At 42.5% G+C, this 27,787-nt stretch overlaps 1 protein-coding gene across 3 annotated transcripts; it reads right to left on the bottom strand.

Annotated features, from left to right (window-relative positions):
- Positions 1-694: 694 nt before the first annotated feature.
- Positions 695-25,880, bottom strand: PRMT9 (protein arginine methyltransferase 9). Of its 3 annotated transcripts, XM_075930002.2 has the most exons (14): positions 25,695-25,802; positions 24,870-24,911; positions 23,411-23,618; positions 22,811-22,959; positions 20,522-20,758; positions 19,080-19,247; positions 12,578-12,680; positions 7,779-7,885; positions 6,999-7,191; positions 4,963-5,146; positions 3,867-4,572; positions 2,738-2,891; positions 2,191-2,313; positions 695-1,974 (listed from the first exon to the last, which is right to left on the bottom strand). In XM_075930002.2, the coding sequence occupies exons 3-14, from the start codon at positions 23,594-23,596 to the stop codon at positions 1,759-1,761; spliced, it is 2,526 nt and encodes an 841-aa protein (XP_075786117.2). In that variant the 5' UTR covers positions 23,597-23,618; positions 24,870-24,911; positions 25,695-25,802; the 3' UTR covers positions 695-1,758. The 3 variants fall into 3 exon arrangements, with proteins under 3 accessions (XP_075786117.2, XP_075786118.2, XP_006133908.3); XM_075930003.2 differs by lacking the exon at positions 24,870-24,911 and having other exon boundaries at positions 25,695-25,880; XM_006133846.5 differs by lacking the exons at positions 24,870-24,911; positions 25,695-25,802 and adding an exon at positions 25,098-25,587.
- Positions 25,881-27,787: the final 1,907 nt, after the last annotated feature.

The following is a 27,787-nucleotide window of genomic DNA, read 5'->3' as shown; positions in this document are numbered from 1 at the left end:
GAAGGAAGGAAGAGAAGACACAGTACACTCTTTCCCTGCCCACAAGAGCGTAAGTGCACTTTGTCTTCCCTTTCTTCCCTGTGCTCCAGATGAAGGGCTGGGGGGGGGGGGGGACGACGACATGGAAGGGTAAAATGGTGGCACAGGATATGGCATGGCTGGATTTTTTAAAAGGAGCCATATGTGCTGCTTGCAGTGCTGCCCACAGATCCTCATCCCTAGAGACCCCTGGGTACTGACCAAGCTACCCCTGCTACCTCTTCTCTGGCCAGACTCCCACCAGCACCCTCCTTCCTGGCCAGACACCTATCCCTAGCTTGCTCCTGTACCCTACTCTCCATCCAGATTCTGCACCCCCATCTCTATCCCACTTACTGGCAGACCTGTCCTGTACACTGGGTCCCTCATTTTGGCCCCACCTCAGAGTGTAGGGGTGCCCACAAAATCCCAGAAGAGTTAATTTGGTCTGAGGCTTTGAACCCTCATCCTACCCACCCTACCGCAGAGGCTGGAGTGCTAGGAGAGTGAGGTGTTGCAGTTAAGATCACATCACTCAGGTTTGGGAAGCTTTGGAAGGATTTTTTTTTTTTTTTTTGCATCTCACTTGGGTGGTCCCCACAGATTTTTCTGTGGGTCAGTGGCCCTGATCCAAAACAGGCTTCCCACCCCCATAAATAAAGACAATGCTGAAACGTGTGTTTGACATTTTATTTAAAAATGAAGACTGGTGGCCAAGCCCCCATCTGGCTGCAGCATCACAATGCTCCTGTACCTCTCGCAGACCCCAACCGTGAGCCCACCATACACCTGAACTCCTCACATCCCTGAGCCAGCATCCCCATCACCTCCTGAACCCAAATTCCCTCCCCGAGTTTGTACCTCTCACCCCTTCCCACACCCAAATCCCTCCTTTCCACCCCAGAGCACACACCATCTGTCTTAACCCAGTGAGTAAAGCCTGGGGACAGCAAGTGATGGAGAGGAGGGAAACACAGAGGGCAGGGCCTCAAGGAAGGGGTGTTGTCTTGGGGAAGGGATGGGGGTAGATCTTGGCTTGCCCTGACCTTTAAAAAGTGATCTTGGGTGTAAAAAGGTTGGAGACCACTGCTTTAGAGTTAAGTTCTCCTGTGATCAAACTTATGCTGCTGCAATTGTAGGGGTAGCAGTGACTCAAGAACAAAATCAGTGGAGCCTACAACCAAGGAAACAAACAGTTTCAGTGGAGGGACTGTAGTCACACATGGTACTCATGAGTTTATTTTAAAATTGCCTCCTTAATAAATCTTAGTGTAACTTAAAATAGTTGCCACAAAAGGTGGGGGATTGAGGGAAGGATCTAGTTTCATAAGATTGCATTCTATGAACGTAGATGTTTATACAGTGCTTACTGCTAAGGTATCTGAGTATGCCTGCCATAGAAGTAACAGCTTCCTCTGTAGCTTGCACAAGGGAAAATTAGAAATAAAGTAATCAATTCAGTTAATGAAATTTCCTGCTACAGAACAAGATATGACTTCACCATAACAGTTCAAAATGCACAATCACTTGTATTTCCATCAGTAGGTCCTCATCAAAAACATTTTTTTAATCAATAATAAAAACCCCTTTTGGACCAATACATAAAACCTATGTTTTAGGCTCATATTGTATTTAACATCTCAAGTACTGATCCATTCTGCTAGCATGCATAGATAATTAGATTTAAGCCAAGATCATTTTCTGATTTCAATATGTGAACCAGTTTCTGGTGACTACTCTTCACTGTTTTACTGTGATGCTGACACTGCTTTTATAGTGCTGAATGCTGAGCACAAGTTCATCTCCAAGTTGAACTAGGATGGGTTTGTCAAGAACAACTGCGGCCTGTTTCCAGTGGGAGGAATCACTTGATGTATCCAAATAAATATCATCATCTAGATGTATATGATACCAAAATGGGATAGCAGTGACTTGGCCAGACTTACAAACTTGCACCTGAAAATGAAAAGAGAATGTTTAAGGAAGTAGAAATCTAATTTTCAATTCTGATTTTATTTGTATTATGGCAACATATGCATCAACAACAAAAATGCAATGGCTCAAGCTTGTTCAAATCTACTTCAAAAGTGGTCTGTACTGAAGTAGCTTTTGTACTGAACTTTTCAACTATGATCACGAGGAACTGAAAAAAATGGTGTGCGCTCTACTTACCTTTACTTCTCTTTTGGAACTGTTCAAATAGGGATGCATGAGATCTAGTCTTAGAAGCGCTGCTGGCTTGCTTAAGGGCATACATGGTAATGTGGAAAGATCCAAACACACACGAACAGGCACCTAAGGAGGAATACACCAGGCTTTCAGGCTTAATTATACAACAGCAACTTTCTATTTGTGAATGATATAGCATTAGAATGCTAAAATAACTATCACTTCTAATCCTTTTTAAAACCTGGATTGGTACAACTTGTATCAAAGGAAAGTCTCCTACCAAAGTTGTTTTTCTGAACACTGAAGTGTTGGAAGTCATAACTTTTACGGCTCTCCATGTCAGGCCACAAATGACTTCTGTCCTATCTGAAGCATCAATATTTATGCACAGAAATTAGGTCATAAAATATGTTGAAAAAAATTATTCCAACATTATTAAAACTTCCAAAATTCCTTATGGACTCCTTGTATCGAAGTTGTGGCCCTGAACTGGGCATTTGTGAATTTTGAGAGCTATGCTTGATATTGAAACATCTCACTAACTTCCTACCTTGAACTGGTTGATAAAAGGTGCTATATTAAACCCAAGTGTGGGTTCAGTCCCTTGAACTGCACTTTCAAGTACTAAGGATTGCGATTCTACGAGCATCCCATACATCACCACATATTGTGGGAATATCTTTCCTCCAGAGTGAAGCAAACACCTATAAACAGAGAGAAAGATATTTAATGCCAAAATCTGTTCTCCTGTTATTAAGACAACTAAACTTACTGCATTAAGGTTTTAATTCAGGATGGGCACTTAAGTTCCACTGAAGTCAGAAGTGTTACAATTCCCTGAATTGGGACCCAACAACTATTCAGATGACTCCCAATCTAAAATATCTTATCAAATTCTACACTGTTTGGATTTTTAATATGCCAAACTGAGGATGCAAAATTTCAATTATGTGGCTAATCGAATAGTCGATGCAATTTGTATTAACTATTTGATTATTCGATAAGGACGCTTTCACCTTTGAAGCGTGGCTGTTGCTACACTTCAAAGGCGGAAGTGCTGTGGGGAGCATGGGCCAGTGGGGAACTCAAGCAGTCCCCCACTGGCCCCATGCTCCATACGGTGCTGCTGTTTTGAAACACCACAGGGAGCCCGGCCTCAGGCTCCATGTGGCATTTCAAAGTGGCAGCGCTGCCTGGGGTCAACAGGGGAGTGCCCAGCTGACCCCAGGCTCCACAAGTGGCACTGCTGCTTTGAAACACCCCGCTGTCACTTTGAAACGCCGTGTGCAGCCCGGGCCAGCTGTGGATTCCCAGCTGGCCCCGGGCTGCATGCGGCATTTCAAAACAGCAGTGCTGCATGGAACCCAGAGTCTGGTCCCAGGCTCCATGCAGTGCTGCCACTTTGAAGTACCCACTCCTTTAGCTGCCTCTTTCTGATAGAGGCAGCAATGGGGGTGGGGGCGGGGCGGGAGAATGACTAGTCGTTCACATCCCTATGCCAAGCATAAGATTTTTCCTAGGTTTTTTTAAATCATATAGTGATACATTTCTATAAAAATTAAATAATTTATCTGATTGTCTTTGACCAAAATATCTATATTGGTCACGTAAGTGGAAGTTTGGAGTTCCTAGGAAGGTTCTCTCTCACCTTCAAAAGATTTATAAATGTCATACAGTACCTGGATATTGCTGCCTTTTCCATCACCTCCTGCTGGATTAAACCTGAAGTCTCTATGACGTCCAGAATTATAATACTCCACAGTTTGTCTGATTGGGGTCTCTGTAACACCACATTCTCATCTTCCACGTGGCTGAGCCAAAACTCTAATGTATCTTTAGGGAAATGGTTGGCTTCTGAAATTATGTTAAGGGCTCTTTGATGCTGCTCTTTTTCAACAGAACTGTAAGCTTTAATTGGCCCAAGTTTGCCAGCAATTATTGGCAGAATTGAAAAACCCTCAGACACATCTAATACATATAAAGGGTCATGAGTTGAATATGTGTTCTTGTTTTGACTCTCTTCAAAATTCATCTGACTGCCACGACCATCAACATCCATTGCCTGAGATTCTTTCCATGGGATCAAGGATGACAGCACTTTGCCAATAGCAGTATTAAAGCATTCATGGTATGGCACATTGTTCAGAAGTGCAATTTCAGTGGATTCCAGCACGCATTCCTGCCCCTTGCCATCCAGTTTACTAGTAGTTTTAAGACCAGCCAGAGCACTACATAGTTCAGCCTCATTGCCCAAAGCCAGTGTATTCTCCCTTTCAGTGTCCATCACGTACTCTGAAGTCAAAACAGAAATCTTCTGGATCCTCAAGTAACAATCTTGGCAGCATACTTCCATCATCACAGTGTCTCCAGGTTTTACTGAATAATCTTATTAAAACATTACAAATGGTACATTAATAAGGGAAATTATTAATTATAAGATAATATCCATACAAATGTCTAATCTGTGGTTTTAGGAGGCAAAAGCTACACTAGAATCATTCTCCATCTACTAATGAGGAAACCATAGGCAGAGAAGAGGGATAGTGACGGTTGGGGAAAGGTTTAGTTACAAATGATGTAAAAATTGCAAAGAATATCCAGAGAGCCTAAAAAAAAAGAGAAATAAGGACTCTGCTGTGGTTAGTGATGTTTTATCCTTTTCCCCTAATGTGATCCCTTAACTCTGAGGCAAATTGATAGCATCCTTTTAAGACTTGTTATGGTCAAACAAAATGTTTTAAAAAAAGTTTATTCTGCCATGGAAAATCCACATACCAGGAAGGCCCTCCACAGGGTAGACTGCTTGTTCCCAGCAAGTTTCCTCACTGGGACTTGTAGACAGACTGTGCTCATCATCAAGCTGCAGTACAAACCAGACCACAATAGCATCCAACATGCCTTCTTGAGTGACAGGTATGCTGATCTTGCAAGGCTTCCTAGTTGCCAGGCTTTTCAATTCCTGATCACGAACGGTAAAAAGAGAAATAAAACTTAAGTATGCCTTTCCCCAACAGTGATCGCTACCTGATGTTGAAAATGGGATGTACATCACGTTCCTTTTTACTATTGAGAATGTAAGTTTAGAGCATGTTTTTAGATTTAATCCCAGAAGCTGTTCATTTTATTTTTGAATTTGTACTTTGATATGAAATTTCAGCTCCCAACTGCTATCAATCTTATTTTAAAACAGAATATGTTTGAATGACATGGTTTGAGAACCAACACTGGGCATGGGGGGGGGGGAGAGTAACTGAGTTGCCAATGTATGAAGAAGCTTCAGATTTTTTATGGCAAAAAGTTGCACCTTCATGAGTATTCACTTGTGTCAAACAAATGAAACTGAATACATTTGTTTTCACCTACCTCTTCATACAGTAAGGCTGGAGCACGCTTTATTTGAAAATCTAACTAATAAAATGTTTAGAGTTTCACATTTCTAAATCTTATAAAATGTATGTAAAGATCTTATAAAATGAATTATGTAAGATTAATAATGTATATATATTGTCACAAACTGAGGACATCAGGTATAAGATCAAGCACTTGACAAGACACTAATAGTATATCAGAGAGAAGCCAGAGGTGGTTGTTGCAGCATATAATATATTCCCTGTAATATATTCAAGTGCTTTTCTTCATTTATTGACTTCCAATGTCAGAAAAGGTAAACAGGGAAAGTTACCGATACAGAACACAGCAATTCCCAACTAATCTCTAGCTAAGAATAATTTGTATCTATATAACAATTATTTTAAGCTCTTTCGTATCACTTGGTGCAATCTCCTTTCCATGAGTCAACAAATCAGAACATGCATGAGCGAGCATCAAATTATATGGCCTTTGCAGTCTGCAAGGCCATCATTGGCTCAGAGACCTACATCTTAATTCAGGTGTATTTGGTTCATACACAAAAAATAAACCTATTTGCATTGTCAAAATATAAATGTACAAGATGGTTTCCATAAGGGAAAAATATCAAAAGTTGGTTGAATGGTGACACAAGGAGCTTCCTATCCCACCCTTTACTGCAATTATCTATAAACAGCTCATTGTTAAGTGGTAATGTTTTGACTTGAAATATACCCTTTCATGTGTCATCCTCAACAATTCAAATGCATTCCTATAATTTTAGTGGAAATATGATCAGTCACAACTCATTTATATACTGCAATCCTAGGGGTAAAAATGAAGCAATGAGACAAGAGCACATGGACAAACATATAACACATTTGATATATTTACATATCTTTACACTGCAGTTACTGCAGGACCCTTCTTGGGTGTTGTCCCTGTCCCCATCTTTGCTTCTGTCCACATATAAAACCCACTCACCAAAATTTAGTGATGCTAAGTTAACCTAACTAGAGGTACAACCAGGAGTTCACATGCCACTTTTCCTGGGAGCCTTCCCACTTTGAGAATGAGAATGCAGCTGAATTACTTGAGCACTAACAGTTCTCCAGCCCCTATCCTTTATTTCCCTCTATGAACCCAGAAGGAAAAAATTCTTCCATAATCCAATGAGAAAGATCCTGCAGCACAAGGAACCATATATCCTAAAAAGTCTTAGTGATATACACAGGTGAGTGCAGTCCCAGCAAGCACACATGAACTCAGGTATGGGTTTATAGCATGTCTGTTCACACCCAGCGTAGGCTAACTTGGGTGCTCAAACTCAGCTACCTAACATCCAACATAACTGCAATAAAGAAACATCCTTAGAGACAAGCCAAAATTTTGCCTTTGCATCAGCTGCCCTACACTTTTGTTTGCTTGCATTTTAGGGTGTAAACCAGTGAAGAAATCATTACCTCCAGATTGTTGAAATCCACTGTCATGACTTGAAAGGGTTCTGTTAGAGGCATATACCCCCCAGGAACTCTACTGAGTTTTTCAGTGGTGTAAGGTTCAATAGTTTCTTCCGAGTTCACAGAAGCATGAATTGGACTACAGAACTCTACCGTTTCTGCCAAATGCACACAGGCAACTTCTTGTATTCCCACCCTGGGAGGGGAAAGGAGGAACAGAGAGCAAGAAAACGACAATCAATCCTAAATTAAACAAATCAAGGCCTATGAATGATTATAATGCTGAAGTTTTCAACAATAAACTACAATAATCCATACTGCATAAACTATAATGCACTCTCTTTCCCAGTCTCAATATGTTTTCAGATTAATAAACAATGCTCTTTCATTGGAGAGGTTTGTCTTTTAGGTAAGAGAAGCCATTCTGGAATATGGTGAAAAAGTAAAGCGTTTGCAACTGGTCTAAATAAAGTCTAATGCAATACCAAAGGCAAGAAAAAAAAAAAAAAACTTGCCAAGGTTACAATCCCCAAATGAATTTTGACAACTCCAATACAGATCTAAAAGTTCATCAGAACCAGCTCAGTCACTCAACCATACAGAATTCTGTTCATACTTTGCACTGCTGCTTAAGTTGAGGGTCTCATTTAAACTACACACATAATACATACATATATTTGTGTAAAATAAATAAAAAAAATCCCCCTTTGTTTAAAATGATCAAATTTCTTTTCATAAATCTGTCACATGTGAGCTCCATATCTTGTCAAAGTATAAACACACCTGTGATGTCTGCGTATCTCTTTGCATTCCACTGCCATCCCAAATAAAATAGCACCTGCAGGAATAACTTGACCATAGTCTTCTGTGCCAAAGTCTCGATTTTTAGGCTGTGAAAATGTAAATAAATAAGATGGTACAGTGGGATGAAGATCTATTTCTTCTGGTACTGCTGATTTTAAGTTTGTTATTTCTGTGTCTCCGTCATTACTATCTCAAAAACTTTAATAAATATTCTCAAGGTTAATTATGTTTTCAATTTTTAATGTAATTGCAGTCAATTCAACTTTTGAGCAAATACAGTGACTTAAATGATGTCTCTCTTCTTGGAAAAACAGCCAAATGTATAGTATATATACACAATGAAGGAGGAATACTCTAGAGCTCGAACCTATAGCTATTTTCCCAATTTTTTCATTTCCCACAGTATTTCAAAATACTCTGTTGAAACTATTGCATCCACAGCTACATATACTTTCATCAAAACAAATTGCTGGCATGTTAAAGGTTCACTTGCTAGAAGGTAGTAATTTTTCCTAATGTATCTGCCTGAAGAATATCCCACTTTCAATTTCAGGCTTAACTGTAAAATAATATTTTTTCTGTAACTCCTTGTTTCTCAGTAATACCAATCTGTATCAAATATGAATTTTCAACTGATTAGAGAGCATGTCTGAGAGAAACAATGTGGTTTTATCAATCTATCCCCTGCTTATCTTGCTTAAATTAATTACTGGGAAAGTAATAGCTTCAATATGTGTTTTATATTACTTTACTTTTTCCACCCTCTTTCAGCATTGGTTGTTTTCTCTGTGTCAACTACAGAGTAGAAATGTAAAAGTCTAACCAGTTAATCAATAAGCTTGATGATTACTGATTTCAGTTAACCATTAAACTCTGCTGCTGCCCTGCACACCTGGGATCCCATCTGCTGGAGTGGAGTGTGCAGCCGCAACACTGGGTGCAGGGCTGGCAGCTGGCTTACCAGGCATCCTGCAATGCCACGTGGTGGCAAAGCTCCCAGGTGCAGAGCTGGAGAGCTGCTGGAACCCTGGGCAGTCATCCAGGATGCTAGGGAGGGAAATCCCAGGGGCAGGGTCACAGCAGAGTCCTGTATAAACCCTGCAATCTTCATTCTCTGATTAAATGTTACCTGATAGAAGTTTAATAGGTTACATGTTTATTCGTTTTACATATTATTTATATCCCTACTGCGTACTTTTTCTCAAATACTGTATTTCTTTTCCATACTTATCTTGTTCTAATCAGGTCTCTGTATTTTAGATATAAGTTGGCTTTCTGTTAATTGTCTTTTCTGCTCTATTCACAGTTTCAACATAAACAAGCTGCTGGTAGATACGTATGAACTCACTGAATGACAACACAGAACAAGGCAGAAAGAGTGAATCAGAAGAAGAAAATATTTATTAGATTGTTAGTACTTCTAAAACTACCCCTCTAATGGAGCTATACGTAAGCTTTCAATTGCTGACACAGTAGTTCATTGTAATTTATAATTTTAAACCCTTTATTTGATCCATCTGATCCTAACCTTAAGGAATACAAAAGGTTAGTTAAAAACATGCATAATGAATATGCCAAACTATTCCTGTTTAACACAAGAGGTCATCAATTTCTAATACAGCCGATAAAAACCCTTCACCTAGATCAGGGGTGTGTAATAATTTTTAGTGGGGGGGCCACTCAAGATTTTGGTAAGTGGACACGGGCCACACTTCTATGGAGGGGGTCTAGGACCTGGGACTGGAGGTGGGGTGCAGAAGGGAGCTTGGGATAGAGGAATGGGGTGGAGTGGGTATGGGTGCAGGAGACAATTCTGGACTGGCGGTAGGGAGTAAGAATGGGTGCAGGATCTGGGAGGGAGTTGTAACCTTGGGAGAGGATACAGGGGGTTTTGATGGGAGTAGGAGGGGCTGATGACCTGGAGCAGGTAACTGCAGGGGGGAAAGAGATGCAGGGGGAAATGAGATGAGGGGAGTGCCAGAGATAGGCTGCATCTGGGAGACTCTTATCTAGGTAATTCCTAGCCAGCAGCCCAGCAGGAACCTGAGTCTGCGGGGTGGGATACTCCCATATGGCTCTGCTCCAGCACTGGGGAGAAAGGATGCTTTGCTCTCTGCTCCTACCTCGAGTAAAATTTCTCAGCTCCTATTGGCTGGAAATTGGCCAATGGGAACTGTGGGATTTTGCTGGGGATGGGGACAGTGCACGAATTCTCCCATCCCTGCCCAGTGTGCAGAGCAATCAGCAGGCCAGCTTTTTCAAACAGCGTAAGCTGCAGTGTAGTAAGGGTGCAGGCCAGTTGGCCATGGGCCAGATCCAGCAATGTGCTGGGCCAGATACGGCCCACTAACTGTCTCTTTTCCACCTCTGACCTAAATGGTGATTTTAAGGTAATATTTTTCTTTTAGTTTGGGAGGGAAATTTTTCACAGACTGCATCCCTGTAGGGTAAATTGAGGCAGTCCATGGTATCTTGCTGAGAACTGACAAACTCAAATCTGAAAGTATTAGGCCAGCCCTGGGAAACATACAGTACCACAGTTACTGTGACCCTAGATCCCCTGGCAACCACATTCTAAAAGGGCCTCACTTTGATAAGGTTGGTACCAAACAACCGTGCAGGATTGTTTTTCATTGTCTACTTTGTTCCTAGAAAATAAGCTTGGATCCCAAAGATCGCGCCAAGGCAATACCACCCGTGCAGGAGATGCGTTATATTTCCGGCCGACAAAACGACCATCAACATGCCTTTGTTTATGTTGGCATACTTAGTTTGTTAGGAATAACACCTGTATTAGTGATAACATGTTTAACTGGCAATGGGCGGAGATACTGTGTAATTGTCGTAGACCATTGGCTTCTGTGCATATCTCACTTCCGCTGCTAGACCTATCAAATCACTTCTCCTCCATCCATCTGCTACCTATATAATCTAATGTATGTTTTGGTTAAGTTAGTGCTCACCGGGTTAACCCCTGATGAGTAGTCCACCAGCTGTGTGAACCAATAAATCCTCTGCTTGTTTTCACCTGCACCCAGCATGTCCAGAAATTATTCCCTACAATCCCTTTATTTCATAGGACCTAAACAGAAGTTTGTTGACACAAGTAATACACAGTAGAGGTTTTGAGGGGAGAGTTACATTTACATAGTCTTAAAGGCAAGACGCATGTAGCAAACTTTCCTTTCCACAAAAGAGGCACTGGCATCTTCCAGGTTTTCAAATTAATCACCAAGGAACTATTAAATATTAAATGAGAATGAAATGGAAGATTTAACAGATTGTAAAAGAATGTTCTCTAGTATTATAAGCAGAAAGAGAGGTATACTAGTTTCTATTAATTACATACATGATGAATTTGGTTTCAATTAGGGATGTTAGCAACAATCAACTAGACGACTAACTGATAAGCAGGAGCCATTGTATCCCCCCCACCCACCCCGCTGCAGCTCTGCACTGTACAGCAGAGAGAAGCCAGTGCACATGCTGCCCCTGATCCATGCATTTCTTTTCATTCAGCCTGGTGGGGGGGGGGGGGAGGAAAGGGGGTTGTGTGTGTGTGTGTGTGTGCGTGCGTGCGCATGGTGATGAATGAAAAGAAATGCATGGAACAGGGACCGACTCAGTGCCTTTGTGCGTGGCTTCCCTACACTGTGCAATGCAGAGTGGCAGCTGGGGAGGTTATGCACTGGCGTTAGCCAGAATGAGCCCTGGGACTGCCTACCTGTATTGACTAATCCACTAGTCGACAGAAAATCTGTCAACTAATCGATTAGGAAAGTAACTGCATTTTAACTTCCCTAGTTTCAGTCACAGTGAAGCCTTTTTTTTTTTTCTTTTTCTTCAGGCTGCTGTTTCAAATCCAGCCTAGACTCTACTGCATGGCTTTTTGGTAGCTGTGTAGTGTCTTAATACTTAATTATAGGTTGGACCTTCCTAGTTCAGCACCCTTAGGACCTGACTATCCTGGATAAGGGATTTTACCCTACCAGGGGAGGTAATATCTAGCTCCCTTGCTGCGGCCTACTCACAGGCTTCCTGGCTCCTCCCACAGCCCAGCTGAACAGCATGTCAGCTCTCGCCTCCATTCCCTTGCTTCTGCAGCCCAGCTGAGCTGCATGCTAGCTCCCAGCTGTCCCCCATGGCATGCCGGAGTCACATGCTAGCTCCAGCCATCCCTCCGCTTCCACCCTCTCTCCTCCACAACCCAGCTGAGCCGAGTGCAAGGCTTCTGGGCTTTTGCCCAGTCCCCCAGAGCATTACGGAGGGCTCCTGGCTCCCCACCCTCCACCGCGCACCATGACTTTCTGATCTTGGAATGTCTGTGGTCATTCCAGACCACAGATGTTGCCGGAGAAGAGAGTTCCGGTTTATAGAGGTGCAAGCCAGACTGAAACCTGTTACAGGTTGCACTACATATGTATTACAAATGTCATCCTTATCAGCACCAATGATAGACACAAAGGACAAGGACTGAAGGGCCATAAACACTGAACTACCCTCCCTACACTGCCAGGTTAGTGTCGAAAAACATCAACAAGGCAGTGTTATTCACAGGGCTGTGTCACTGCTTGTCTATTCACATACAACAGACATGATACAGTACTTGTGCTAACAAAGCTGTCAAACCTCACTTTCACAAACATTAAGTGGCTAAAATTTAAAAACAAAACATTAACTCTTTATGCATTAGAAAGAGGGGAACATATATAAGGATGTGTCATGTATGTATGTCTCAATGTGGTCCTGATTTATGAGCAGCTGAATTTATCACCTACCTTTGGTTGTAAAAGCAAATGCTCCCAAGCATGTATCAAACTCTCCACAATCCCTTCTCCAAACAAACCTGCATCTACAGTTTCTGTGACAACCAGAGAAACCCTATGAAAAATTGTTGTTAAAGAAAAGGTAGTTACAGTTTTGAAATGGTAATGGGTATTAAAAATTTCTTCTAGAAGCCAAACCTTTTAAAGAAAAATACAAATGTAAACTGAATCTAGATGTTGATAAAAGCTGTGCTTTTAAAATATTAATTAATGTAACTGAGAAGCAAAACACATCCAGCAGAAGGACACATTTCATGTTGTTGTTATTATAACACATTATTCAAAATATAGATAAGTTTATAAACACTGAGCAACAATTTACCATGAAACTTTCCAGATAATACTTATGAATCATTAAGTGTGGGAAGAACCTATGTGAAACACAAAAATAAACAGGATCTTTCAAACAGACTTGAAATATGGCAGACCATATCCCAGAACTCATGCTTATATGTAAAATGAATTTAACAGTGAATTAGCATTAGAGAGAGAGTCCATCACATTTTTGCTCCATCATCAATCAGTTTATTATGTATTAAGCTAAAGCATTCAAACAGTGCAATTTTATAATTATACTTAAAATAAAACTTCTAAGATAGACATGAAAATAATGTAATTTGAGACTAAAAACTAAGGCAACTATATTAATCTTAGATTTGTCTTAAATTGTTACAACCAACAGCAGCAAGACTGAAATGAATAAGCTTCTGTAAAATAGTGTTGAGTCCATACCAGCAACCCTTAACAGATTTCTGCTATTTAAATTTACAGCTTCCCAGAAGAATCCCATTTGAAAACAACTCTTAACCAGATGTGTGGAAAACTACAATGCTGGATTAAACTGTGGTCTGCCTACACTAACAGCTTTTTGGGATGTGGAGTGGATTGTAGAACAAGTAAATACACCCTTAAAGACAAAAACAGAAAATAAAGTGAAAACATACTAATGCTACACGAATACATGTAAGTGTGAATAAAGCCAAAATGAAATTACCAATATTAAAATTCTCATAATCTGAACAAAAAGATGCTGATGCCCTTTTCTGAAAGCTACCAGAGAACCTGAACTTGCTAAGGATGAAATCATTGTGACAGCTGCCAGTAATCAGTCTGAGATGCTTTGCAAAGAAATATGTAAGAACTAGAATCCACTTTGAGCAGTTGTAACATGGCCCTACAGATAATTACTTCAGTCTGTCGCAGAGCAGGTCCTTTTGACCACGGCCTCGCATGAGCATTGCCCATTCTGCCACAGAAAGGTCCCTCACAGAAAATGTAGGCCACTGACACACTCTGAGAAAGCATAACTTGTAAGCGCACAATGCAGCTTTCTGTGAACGGAATTTAACCTTGTAGGTATCTAAGAACAGGGAGGTGAGCATGAAAAGATAGAGCAGTCCCCAGCAGACCACAGGCACCGGGAGCGAAACCGCAGCAGCAGCGGGGTCCCTCACCTCTGAGACTTTGCCAGAGCAAAGCCTCAGAGGCGCAGCACCCCGCTGCCGCTGCGGCTCTCCTCCCTGTGTCCCTGGTCTGCTGGGGGGAGGGCGCAGCTAGTGTGCCCCCCCCCCCAGCAGACCAGGCTTTTGTTGTGGACCCTGGGGCAGAGCAGCTGGGGCGCTGCCGATTGGTCCTGCAGCGCCGCTCTGGGCACTACTGGACCAACCCAGCAGTACCCCAGCTGCTCTGCCCCAGGTCCTGATTCAGTCGCTGCTGGTCAGTTTCTGCAGTGGCTGAATCAGGACGCCTGAGGCAGAGCAGTAGGGGGGCTGCTGGGTTGGTCCAGTAGCGCCAAGGAGCGAGGAGCGGTGCTACTGGAGCAACCCAGCAGCACCCCAGCTGCTCTGCCCCAGGCGTCCCCAAGTCAGCCGCTGCTGAAACTGACCAGCGCTGACCACAGGAAGCCCGAGGCAGAGTTGCTCTGCCCCACGCTTCCTGGAATCAGCCGCTGATCAGTTTCAGCAGCAGCTGACTTGGGGTTCTTAAGTTGAATCTGTATGTAAGTCAGAACTGGCGGTCAGTTTCAGCAGCGGCTGAATCTGGACGCCAGTTCCAACTTACATACAGATTCAACTTAAGAACAAACCTACAGTCCCTATCTTGTACGTAACCCTGTGGCCAGACAGACTATAACCCCATATCATCCATCTTATTTGCCTCTCTGAAGCACAGGGCAGAGAAGGAGCAATAATATCAGCATAGTCTATGCTGGCTCATCTGATCCTGAGAAGCTGAAACACAGATATGTGGATAGAGAGCAGCTAAGTCAATAAGCTGGCCTCGAGGCTGCGGCTGGCACCTATGTTGATTCGAACACACAGTCCCAGGAAGAGGAATTTCCCACTGAGAAAACAATGTCCAGTACTTCAAAATTTAATCATCTCAATTCTCTCTTACAAGTGTAAATTAAGTTCACAACTCTCTTGTAAGAACTGGTCTCACAGCAGACAGACCAGCATCAATTGGCATGACAGATAAGAAAGAGAAATACGTGACCTCATGATTATAAAAGATGGGCCCAGCACACACTCACTTTGAGTGTCATTCTACCCTCTACCTGCTGGTCGGGCTAGGTGTTTGACCTCCCGAGGTTCTATGGGGACGCCCACCTCGTATTTTCGTCTTTCCTAGGAATTGAGGGACCGGCCCTGGCCTGACATGCTGGAGTCGAGAGGCACAGAAGGGGGTAAAAATGGTACCTGGATGTGGTCCTCTGTCTTAAGTGTACACATAGAAAGAGTAAGCTGTTACTTGGTACCATTATTTCTATTTTTCTATCTTTATCTTCTTTGTAACCATTTTTAAGACCTATATTTTGCTAATAGTTAAGAAATAGAACAATAGCCATTGCAACCATATGATTTATAAGCTTCTTTAATAAACCTGTAACTGTTTAAGCTTTAACCTGACTCCTTCAGTTGCTGTAACAGAACCAAGCACAATTTAAAAGAACTTCAGCCGGTCTAAAGGGACAGTTATAGGAAGAGCTTGGGGTTTGGATCTGTGTCACTCCCAGGTGACAGGACCCACTGGGGCATCTTTCAGTCTTTCCTCAAGGCTGCCCGCTGCGAAGGAATTATGAAATTCTAGCAGTTGAAATCTAAGATGTAATAAGCTCTTCCTATATAACGGGGCGTCTGTTGGCCTGCTGGCCACCCTCTGCGATGGGACCCCGGTCCTAGCAGTAAAGGCACGGACGTTAAACCTTTTCTCGGAAACATACACACACACACTGCCCTGACCGTCGGCTGACAAACCCGGGGACTGCATGTATTGAGGGCACGCGTCTTTTTGCCCGGCTGAAGGATTGATCACCTGAGGCTGCCTTCTAACCCTTTGAGTCAAAGATAGGGGTGCGCGAGTTCTGAGTATGCTCCGCGTTCTAGTGTGTCTTAATGTTGTTATAGTTGCTGGATTTGTAAGTATTGCTTACATATATTTGTTACTGATTTAGTTAATAGTTGCATTGTGTTAATTTCACTGTGTAATTCTGTAGAGTGTAACTCAGTTCTATTAACCACACTGTGTAAATTGTATAATCTTGTGTTGCGTAGTGGCGTTGTATTTAGGCTAAGTATAAGTGTTAGAAATAGTAACCCAGGAGTTGTTAAGTTGTAAAGGTAGATTAATAACTCCACCAGCTGCCTAAAATAACCATAGAGGGGCTGGCTGTGGACGAAGTTTTTATCATCATTAGATTGGCTATGTTTTTGTATTTTTTGCTTGCATGCTACGCTGCCTTTAGCGAATTAGAGATAGTGATTTAATATAATCGAATTATAATCACAAAGTTTGTAATCAGTTAAGTGCATTTTGGTTCAGTTTTCCCCTCCTGTAAAAGCATTAGGCAATTGCTTGTTTTAAAATTCATTTAAAAGTCACTTGATTTTTGATAAAAGAACCATTCTGTTTAATAAAAAATCATTTGTTTCACCATCATCCAGTAGTTTTCACTGGGTAGTCGGCTTTAACCCCTGGGGGCTCCCATCACATCACCGAACCAAGTTGCGACACAGTCCAGTGTCTAAAGCAGTCCTCTGTGCTGCTTAAACTTCCTCAACCTTGGGGGAGAGAGTCTGGACAAAGGTAGGTCTCCACCAGCCTCCTAGAGGCCACCATGAAATGACCACCTAAAGTGCAGATTCCCTTACCTTTTGTCTCACTCCTGAATACCACAGATTTCCTTTGAGTAGTGAAGCTAAAATTCTTTGTTTATGGCATCACAGACCTACCACATATCAGAAACATCTTCCAAACTTACATTACAATTAATTACAGAATTTAAGTGCAAGATGTACTGGAACAAATTAACAAATATAAATACATTTGGTAATTAGCCACATGGTTAAAATGTAAAAAATGTAAAAAAAATAATTTGTAAGTATAAAGGCCCTCAAAAGAAACAAAGATGTCAAACTTCTAGGACACAATGTCCAATGACTAGAATCTGTTAGACAAATTTAGACTGGAAATAAGGCCTTAATTTTTTTTTTTTTTTAACAGTGAGGATAATTAACCATTAGAACTTACCAAGAGTTGTGATAGATTCTCAAACACTTGCTATTTTTAAATCAAGATTGGAGTTTTTTTAAAAAATTCCATAGTTCAAAAATAATTATATTGGAGAAATTCTTTGGCCTACATTATACAGGAAGTTAGACAAGATTATGACTTTAGAATCACATTAACATTACTCTACCAGTCAAGTATATATATTTTGAGAAATACCAAATTAAAAACGAGACTAACTTTTTAAAAATCCAAATTACTCTGAAGTTTTTGCTTTAACCTGATATAGTAATTTATCTTCTCACTGCACCTAAACAAAATATGTAATAGATTTTAAACTTAGTAAATAAACGAACCTTTTGAAATCATATTCATTCCATATTTATACTGGATGGTGTTCCTTTTTTTATTTTTTTTTTAAACTTTATCCCTCTAAACTTATTCTTAGACTCAAGCCATTAGAAAGGGGTTTGGAGTGCAGGAGGGGGCTCAGAGCAAGGAGTTGGAGTTGTGAAAGGGGATGAGGGCTCCACAAGGAAGTTTAGGTGCAGGGTGGGGCTCAGGGCTGGGGCAAAGGATTGGGACACTGGAGGTGAGCAGTGTGGGCTCTGTCCGATTGGTGCTTACCTTAGGTAGTTCCTGAAGTGACCAACATGTCCCTTCGACTCCTAGGGGTGTGTAGGTGGCTCCCTGTACTGCCTCTGCCTGCAGACACTACCCCTGAGGTTCCCATTAGTTGTGGTTCCTAGGGTAGCACATGGAGACCCCCAGGATGCCCCCCTATGTTTAGGAGCCAGAAATACTGACTATTTCTGGGATCCATGTGGAGCCAGGGCAGGAGGGAGTGTGACTTAGCCCTGCTGCACTACTGACCAGACTTTTAGCAGCTTTCAATAGTCTTCAGAAGATCAATGCTGATTCTGATAAGTATCCTGGCTAATCCAGGAGGGCTCGCAACCCTAAGCGTGTGTAGATGTCTATAGTGAATTTAATCTGAAAGATGATGTAAAATTATTCTCCTGCAACCTTTATAATGTAAAGAGCTTCACAGTTATTAAATAACAGGCTCTGGTGCAAATGAGTGGACCTAGAAAGTTAATCAGACTTCCAAGTCCTATCAGGACTAGGGATGTAAAGGACTAGTTGACTAGGTCCTCCCTCCCCCTGCCTTGCTGCATCTCTCAGACAGAGGTGGTGGGGGCGTGTGGAGAAGAGGAGGGTACTTGAAAGCGGCACTGCCACACAGAGCCTGGGGTCAGTTGCTCCATACAGCCCTGCCGCTTTGAATGCCACGGGGAGCCCGACATCAGGCTCTTCATGGCATTTCAAAGTGGCAGCGCCGCATGGAGCCTGGGATCAGCTATGGACTCCCAAGCTGACCCCAGGCTCCACGTGGTGTGCCAGCTTTGAAATGTACAAGAGTCCCTGCCGGGGTTCTTGTACATTTCAAAGGCGGAATGTGGAAGTGCTTATTGACTAATCAAGTAGTCGATGGAAATTCTATCAGCTACTCAACTAGCAAAATTAATCGCTATTTAACATCCCTAATCAGGACACACAAAAGCTGCTGCCAAAAATTACAAAGAAAAAGAGGAGAAAGGTCCCTGACTGACAAGCAGAGACTGACCTAACTGACTGCATTAATGTTCTATTTTTCCCTCTGTGTTTCTCCTTTCAGGTTTGTTTGCCCTAAATTCTTTTGCTTGCTAGGTAAATGGTTTTGAATGAATGGAGTTTACTCAAATGAACAGTGAAACATTATTTATGACATTGTTAAAAACTCTATCTTTTATGACAGAGAAATATTAATCTAACAAAGACAAATTTTGTGGGGATTTGTAAATACCATCTCAACAGACAACTATTTTCTTCGGTTACAGGTTTTTCCACTTTCATGAACAAAACTGAAATTAAAAAAATATCACAGTAGGCTTTTCTAAACTACCTTTCAGGTATGTGCTTTGGAATTTCTATATCAAGAGACTTCATATGCAGAAGTTTGATCTTTCCTTCCATATTATTTGCTGCCACCACATCACAAGCAAGTTCATACATGGTCTTTGACAACTCGCAAGCATAGACAGAAGGTGCTCCAGCCTTCTTGGCAAACATACTGCAAAATAACAGAAATCACCACAGAAGTTAATTTATTCTTGTCCACATTTTGCTTATAAATTATTTTAGGTAAGAAAAGTCTGAATTAAAATAAATTCAGATGTATATTTACATCTACTGAAGTATTTATTTCATATTCTTAAGAATACTAGAGCTAATGCAAACTATAGGACTTGGGTGAATGTCAGATTTCCCCAGTATACATTGGGGAACATGAACTAAATCAGCATGTGGATACCGGACATACCAGAAGTACAGTTTGTCCAAACCTACTACAAAGGTTATATGTATGATATAAAGGCAGTAATTCATACACTATAAGGTCAGAGGGACCACTGTGATCATCTAGTCCTGGGGTGGACAAAAGCCTCTCAGTGGGCTGCATGCGACCTGCCTAGGGCTTCAATCTGGCCTGCATGGCAATTCTAGGCCCCGCCTCCCAGCACACTGCCTGGGAGCCAGACACACGCAAGCCCTTTTAACTGCTTCTATTTAAAAGGCTCACACCTTCCCCATATCTGTCGCGCAGTTCGTTGCCTGGCAGCTGCGGGGAAGGCGTAAGCCCTTTGAATAGAAGCAGTTGAAATGGCCCTAACATCCCCGGCTCCCACACGAGCAGTGAGGCTGGGAGCAATGAGCCCTTTAAATAGCAGGAATTGAAAGGACTCACAGCTCCCATTCCCTGCTAACGTTATGCCTGAGCCATAAGAGAGGTGCAAAGCCTTTCACCTTGTGCTATTTAAAGGCCTGCCCATTCCACGCAAGACCCCATGCCTTCTGGGGCAGCGCAAGACTACTTCAATGCCTGAATTAATTCCAGTGAATTCACTTTTAAAAAATTCACACTTTATTTTCAATTTGTCTATCTTCAGGTTCCAGCCACTAGATCTTACCACACTATTATCTGTTACACAGAAGAGCTCATTATCAAATTTTTCCTTGTGTAGGTACTTATTTACCATGACCAAATCACTCCTTAGTCATTTCTCTTTTAAACAATAGGAGCCCAAACTATTTAGTTTATCACTACGAGCTATGTTTTCCAATTCAACACTGTGACTGAATGAACGTGAACTAAATCAGCATGTGGATACCAGACACAGCACTGCACAGTTACAACTCTGTCTCTTTCCTTTCTTAAGCTTTGTTTTAGTAATATGATAAAATGAATTGTCATGGTTTTTTATATAATTTAAATGTACATAATGTCTGCTAAAAATCAAGTATATTTATATTAATACTGTTTACGTAAAACATGCATTTATGACAAACCTGAGTATTCCTGTTCCTGCTCCAATATCTAGAACAGTTCTGCAACCAGAGTGGACCACCTTCTCAATGGCTTTCTGATAAATTAGATTCCTGTTGATGTCATTAAGCATAATAAAGTGCCAACGTTCTACCAGCCAGTTTGCAACACGGTAAAAATTCTCCTTTGCATCAGCAAAGTCAGGATTTAGCTTCAGTGCTTTGTGGAAATATCCAGCTGCTTCATCTCTAAAGCCCATTCTAACAGTAAAAATGACAAATAATAAGCACAGTGTATGCAGTTGGCTGCCAGACGCCTGAAAATTGAAGTAGTTAGGAGAAAAATGACATTTGTAGACATTCACTACTGAAATGTTAGGTAGTAATGGTTTTAATGTTTAGTCACAATTTGAAAACAACTTTATTTTGCTTTACGGACTATGTCTTCGTGACAGACGGGACGTACACATTGGGCAATCAAAAGTGAGTACTAACTAATTTAAAAAGATCGAAAATAAGACGTTTTCATTTACAAGACTGTTTCAGACAAAGATCCCTTTAATCTGCTCCTCTATAACAATGTTTTCACTAGAAAAGCAAGTAAGCTACTTGGCTAAAATTGAGTTATAAAGCAAAATTCCTATGTTTTCACTTTTACAGATATAAACTTAAATTCCGAAGTCAGTGATATGGTGGTTCTGTCTCAAAAAGGATAAAGTTAGCTTATAAAGCATGATTTAAGGTTTTACTCTGTGATTTACAATGCAAAAATGAATAAAATATAACATTTGGGATATATCTAGACTGGCATGATTTTCCGGAAATGCTTTTAACAGAAAAGTTTTCCGTTAAAAGCATTTGCGGAAAAGAGCATCTAGATTGGCACGGACGCTTTTCCGCAAAAGCACTTTTTGCGGAAAAGTGTCCGTGCCAATCTAGACGTGCTTTTGCATAAAAAAGCCCCCATCACCATTTTTGCGATCGGGGCTTTTTTGCGCAAAACAAGTCTGAGCAGTCTACGCTGGCCCTTTTGTGCAAAAGCTTTTGCGCAAAAGGACTTTTGCCCGAACGGGAGCAGCATAGTATTTCCGCAAGAAGCACTGATTTCTTACATGAGATCGTCAGTGTTCTTGCGGAAATTCAAGCAGCCAGTGTAGACAGCTGGCAAGTTTTTCCGCAAAAGCAGCTGCTTTTGTGGAAAAACTTGCCAGTCTAGACACAGTCTTATTGTACTATGCATTCCTACTTCACAATTTCATCCAAGACTTAGCCGCAGTAAAACAAGTGGCATCTCATAAGGACAATCTGCACAACAAAAATAGCAACAATGAATCAGAAATGCAAGCCAGAATGTTATTCTCTGAAAATCAGAGAATTTTCATGTCAAATCTCTGAAAATCAGAGCACACTAAATTTTATCCAATCCAGGTGTAATATATGACATGATAGCTCATCACAATTCGAGTTACCAGTGATTCCAATAGACCACAATTTTAAGACTATAATTACCATAAAAATTGCTCTGGGCTGAAATTCTCTATCTAGGAACAATTAAAAATCAACCATTTTTAAAATTTCAGAAAAACATGCTCTTTATTATTGCTCTTTATTTTAAAAAGAGATTCAGAGTGGACTATTCCAAAAAGTAATCTGGATTTCTAGTAGGAACTATGGTTTCAAGACCAAGTCCTATTCTATCATACCATGATGGTAGGAACTTGAGAGCACTGTGGGGCAGCACTTTTCGGGGACTGCACAGCTAAGAAAAATGCCTTACACTGTTAAACAAAGACTAAAGCTCAAAGTAGTCAAGAGGGAGAGACTTACAAGGTGTTCATATTCTGAACTAGCCCTCCTTTATCTTAACTGGTTGTAATGTGGGATCTTAAGAGGAACAGAAGAGAACAGAGGTAGAGGATCGTCATAACACCCACAGAAGCGTGGAACACAACCACTTACAAAAATTAAGTTACCTGAAACCATAGCCTTCACAGTGGCTTTCAATCATTTTTGGTCTATTTTTTTATTAAATAATTATTGTGAGAGTTAGTAAATGACATTTGGAAGACAGTATTTTTTATTATTATTTGTAAAGACCAAAAGCATTTCTCAGAACAGTATGTTTAAACAGTGGTTACTGTATAAGTTTATAGTGATTTAACAGATATGAAATTCAATATTACATATTTAACATTGTCTCCATGCTCAAAGATGCCCCTATTTAGCAAAGGTGAACCAGGTCCTTATATGTTTATTATTAATTCATAATAAATAATGCATTAAAAAAAAACCTGAACATAGATTATTACAAACCTGAAGAGATGTTCCCCCATACTATTACATATTACTTCATCATTAGGAAACAGTTCCAGAGCCTGTTCATAGCAGTTAAATAAATCTTGAATCCGTGCAAGAGAAGCTAGCTCTTCAGCCCATTTGAAGAGGGTAAATTGAAAAGTTTCCTGAAAAGCAAAGCACACATTGCTAAGTCAAGTAATACACATATAAAAATTAAGGAATTGAAGACACTGGAAATTTCAGAAAAGGTAGTGTGAAATTAGTCTTGAAATGAATGCAAGGAGAGTTATTTCCTAAACAGTACATAATGTTGGAAACCCTAGTTTAGGTTCCCAGTTAGTCTATTTCTACTATTCCACCTATCCCTCCCACTAATAAGCACACAGTGTAAAATATTACAGAGCTGTATGTAGAAAGCTTGTACAGTGAAAGCCAGTTCAAACAGAGCCTCATTTTACAGAATCCTAAATTCACTTATTACTTGATATCTCTTTAATTCTCCTTTCCATCCTACAAAATAAAAGCAACATCTGTTCAATAGAAAGTTCTTAAGAATGAAAAAAAATATAAAATAACTGAGATTGGACTACCTAAAATAATTAAAAAAGCACTCACCCTGATGTCACTTTTTAGCTCAGGAGCTAGATTTAGTACCAGGAGGTAGTGGGCATATGCAGTTCCAAAATCCTGATCTTCCAGACAATGCTGAGCACTCTGTAAAGATGTGGAAACCAGTTCATGTCTGCCAGCTTTTCGACTACCTCGATGGCCACGGTGAGATCTGCCATTAGAGTTGGGCATTTTGAAGAAAATTAACTGTGCACTGCAATACAGAAAAACAAAACAAAAGATTATTATTCATGAGTAACTGTAAGTTGTAAATAAAAGTAATAGGTCAAAATATTTTAAAATTCTAGCATAGAGTGAAGAAGCCCTCACCTTCCCATCTTACAAAGAGTTGAAGATGTGATTAACTTTGCACATTTTGAATAGTTCCATTGTTAAGCATATGTACAAGTATTTACAAGGGTTAAAACTGCACAATTTTTTTCTGCTAAACTTTTGAAAACCATTTAGCAGATCTCTGGAAGATCAAACTGTTTTTATAAATTTCTATATACAAATAAAAACTTATGCTTAGCTATCCACAAAATTTATAAATTAAAGCTTTCCAATAGTATATACCCAAAGAAAATAGTCTCTATAAAATGATGCTGAGAACAATCTACATTGTACAGGTTGACCCTCTCTCAACCGGGACTCTCTGGTCCAACAACATCAGACCACGGATGTTATTGGACCAGACTCAGTAAGCAGCAGCCAGGAACCCAGCCAGGCTGGCTGCAGCGAGGCCAGTGGCTAGGAGCCCTGCCACGGGAGTCTGACTGAGCTAATGGCAGGGCAGCTGGAACGCCAGTAGGCTCTGGTGGGGCAGCAATTTGCTGTGGTGGGCTGGGAGGCCTGGCAGTGTTCTGCTGCAGTGGAGTCAGGAGCCCAAGCAATGGAACTGCAGGCTGCCGCAGCAGGGCTAGCAAAGCCAGGAGCCCCAATAGCATGGCCGGTGCTGCCCCACTAATCTGGACAGGGTTGGGAACCCCGATGGCTGAGCAGTGGTCTGTCATGCAGTGGCGAGAAAGGAATGGGACTCCCGGCAGCAGGACTGCATGCTAGCAGGGCCACAGCTGCAGTAGCAGGGTTGATGGGGCAGGAGCACCTGCTATGGGGCAGTGGTGTGCCATGGAAGAGCTGGGAGCCCCAGCAGCGGACCGTGGACTGCTGTGGCAGAAGAGCAGGGCCAGATGATAGGTGGGGAGCTGGCTGGGAGTCCAGGCCAGAGTGAAGGCAGTGGCAAGGGGGCCAGAAATGACATCCTCTGGTCTGGCAAAACCCTCCTTCAGGACCACTGAGGTCCCGAGGGTGACGAACCAGGAAGGTCCAACCTGTAGTTAACATCTAAGAGCAACAAGTTATTACAACTTTTTCCTTAACAATAAAATATCATATATATTTGTGGATAGTTTAATCTTATGCCACATTTTATGAAATGGTGTCCTCTTTAATTTTAAATTCTTACTTGGTTCCTGCTCTTGCAGGATTTTCAGACTATATCCCAAGACTGAAAGATAGTACGGAAAACAAGTTCTCAAAACAGCAGAGATTTTTCAAGATTACATCACAAAGAAATAACAGTAATCCATATGAAAATTCATAAACTATTCTGGTTATGTAAATCCATCTGCCTATGTAACATGAGTATGACACAGACATCACATGACATAGTTATCTGCAAGAGATGGATTACCTAAAGAGAAAACAGATCAGTAAAAGTTCGGGTGATGTTTATATTGGCATTTTAAACTATATCCATCTACTGATTAGCTCTTTAGAAGGAATATTACTCCTGCTGGAGGAAACGAGTGCTGGACACGAGAAAGCTGCCCCAGAGGTATGCTGGCACTTTGTGCAGAACCACATCCACACGTATTTACGTGGGAGCATTTTTTCTCCTACCAAGTCCTGAGGGGAAACATTTTCCTTAGTACCCGTCTGCTCTATTTTGTGTTTCTTTGGTCACACGCTGCAGGCACCATCCATCAACTTTTGGTTAGCACCGTGACTAGTCCGTTGTTGTATTTTATTCTTTAAACCCGCCCTGGCTACAGAGGCATTCGAGGCACCACCCCGTGTGTGCGCCTGCGGAAGGCGCGAGAGTCTCCTGGGGGAAGCAGCGCGAGGAGGGGCAGGTGCAACCCGCGCGGGGGGAAACTCCTGCCTGCGTGAGGGGAGACGCGCTGCTGTCTGGGTAGCAGCCGCCGGGGGCGGGGCGGAGAGCGGCCCAGGCGGGCAAGGCGCAGCACACGGGGCGGACGGTGGGGGGCGGGATACGGGGGCTGGTCACCTCAGCGCTCCTGCCGGGCGGGGCTGGCTGCTCGCGGCTCGGCCCAGACACGGCTCCGGAGCCACCCGCGGGCCGCCATTGTCGCGCCGGGCGGACCCTGCCTCGCACCGACAGCCGCTCCCCCGCAGGCCGTGCGCGGCTCTCGCGCAGCAGCGACGCCTCGGTGTCAGGGAGGTCGCGGCGCGCGCTCACCCGGCCGGGCTAACGTCACTTTCCGCCGCCCGGCGGTGGCGCGTCTATCATGTGATCGGGAGAACGGCGCATGCTCAGTAACATCTGGTGACTCCGGTGCCCTTACGCGGGGGCGACGGTCTGTGCTGGTTGCGCCCTGGGACGGGAGGGGCCGAGGAACAAAATCTAGGATGGGGGCGGGGCTATCAGAAAGGGGTGGAGAGAGAGGGATGGGCGGGGTACTGGGGCAGGCGGCGAAGAGCTGTTACGCCCAGGCAACAAATGGACGCCAGGCTGGGGACAGTCAGCGGGTGAGATGAGAGGCTGCAAATGAGGGTTCCCAAGGGGGATGTAAAAATTTGTGTACAAAAGCAAACCGGGTAACTGCTAAAAAATCCCAGCGTGGGCCCTGCAAAAGCTTATTTTAACTTTAAACGGCAGAGCCCGCCCTGAAGCCTCCTCCCTGGGAGCGGGCAGGTAGGGCTCTGGGCAGGGGTGGCCTGTCCATATAGACGAACTAGGCGGTTGCCTAGGGCTCCAAGTTAAATGGGGGCGCCGAATGGTGGCACAATCTCATTGAGGGGTTTGGAGGCAGGGGCACCGATTGCATGGTTCACCTAGGGCACCAGTTGCTGGCAGTTAGTCTAGGGCTGCCCCTGGCTCTGGAGAGCCAGCAGCTGAGGGGCGGGATCAACCCACTACTGACAGGGGCTGCTTCTCCTACGCGGCTGGAGCAGCTGCTACCTGCACTGGGCTGCCCAGGGCAGGCAGGGAGCTGCTCCAGCCCCTACTGGTTAATCAGAACCTGTAAACATTACCCATTTAGGGTGATGGTTATCAGTTAACTTTTCACATTTCTAGGCTCAATAGGAGCAGAAAGTCCACAACAGCGCCCAGTGCTCCTTAAAGGCACCTAGGGAATCAGTGGACACCTCCCAGGGGCCCAGTGTTCAGAGGCCTGATTGGCTAATCCCTGAGTCTGGCTTCCTCCTTGTCATGTGATGAATGGCCCTCAGGATGATATTGATAAGGGGGGGGAATCTCATAACCCTGTGGGGCCATGGGTGAGGTTTGCTAGGATCAGAAGGTACAGGGAAAAGTACAACCACACCCTAAGAAGATTTTGGAGAAACTGAAAAAGGAGCTGCAACAACATAAGAACGGGCCCTACTGGATCATACCAAAAGTCCATCTAGCCCAGTACCCTGTCTTCTAAGAGTGGCCCGTGCCAGATGCCCCAGAGGGCATGAACAGAAACAGGAAATTGTCTCCTGTCATCCATTTCCAGCCCCTGACAAACAGAGGCTAGAGACACCATTCCTATCCATTTTGGCAAATAAGTATCGATGGACCTAATCTTCATGAATTTATCTAGTTCTTTCTTGAACCCTGTTGAAGTCTTGGTCTTTACAACCTCTTCTGGCAAGGAGTTCCACAGGTTGATTGTGTGCTTCGTGAAGAAAACTTTTGTTTGTTTTAAACATGCTACCTATTAACCCTCTTAATAGGGACCTATCATCCTACAGGGCCCACTCAAAAGAAGCAGGAGGTAAGACTGCTCTCACCTCCTTTGACACCCCTCTATCTTCCCCCCCACCCCACAGAGTGTGTGCTGTGACTGGAAGCTGTTGGCTTCTAATCAAGGTTTGAAATCTAGAAGCCTCTGCTGATTGGCTGAGCAATTAGGTAGTCCAGGGCTTTATAAGCAGTGAGTCAGCGACCAGGGAGTTTGTGATCAGGTGATTGCTAACAGGGAGTTTTGAGATGAAGTTGGGAAGGGGATAAGGTATATTTGCCATTCTTTTTAATCCTTTCTCTAGGAAAGCAGGTGTGGATAATGATAGGTCTGCTGTTGTTACCTGCACAGCTTGTGCCATGTTTGTCTTCCTCCTGGAAGAAAGAAGGGATTTCATCTGCACTAA

This window comes from Pelodiscus sinensis, chromosome 4 (assembly GCF_052426305.1).
Source record: "Pelodiscus sinensis isolate ZL-2025 chromosome 4, ASM5242630v1, whole genome shotgun sequence".
NCBI classification, from domain to species: domain Eukaryota; kingdom Metazoa; phylum Chordata; order Testudines; family Trionychidae; genus Pelodiscus; species Pelodiscus sinensis.
Note: the sequence above shows the minus strand (reverse complement) of the source record. Positions and strands in the feature narration are given on the sequence as shown.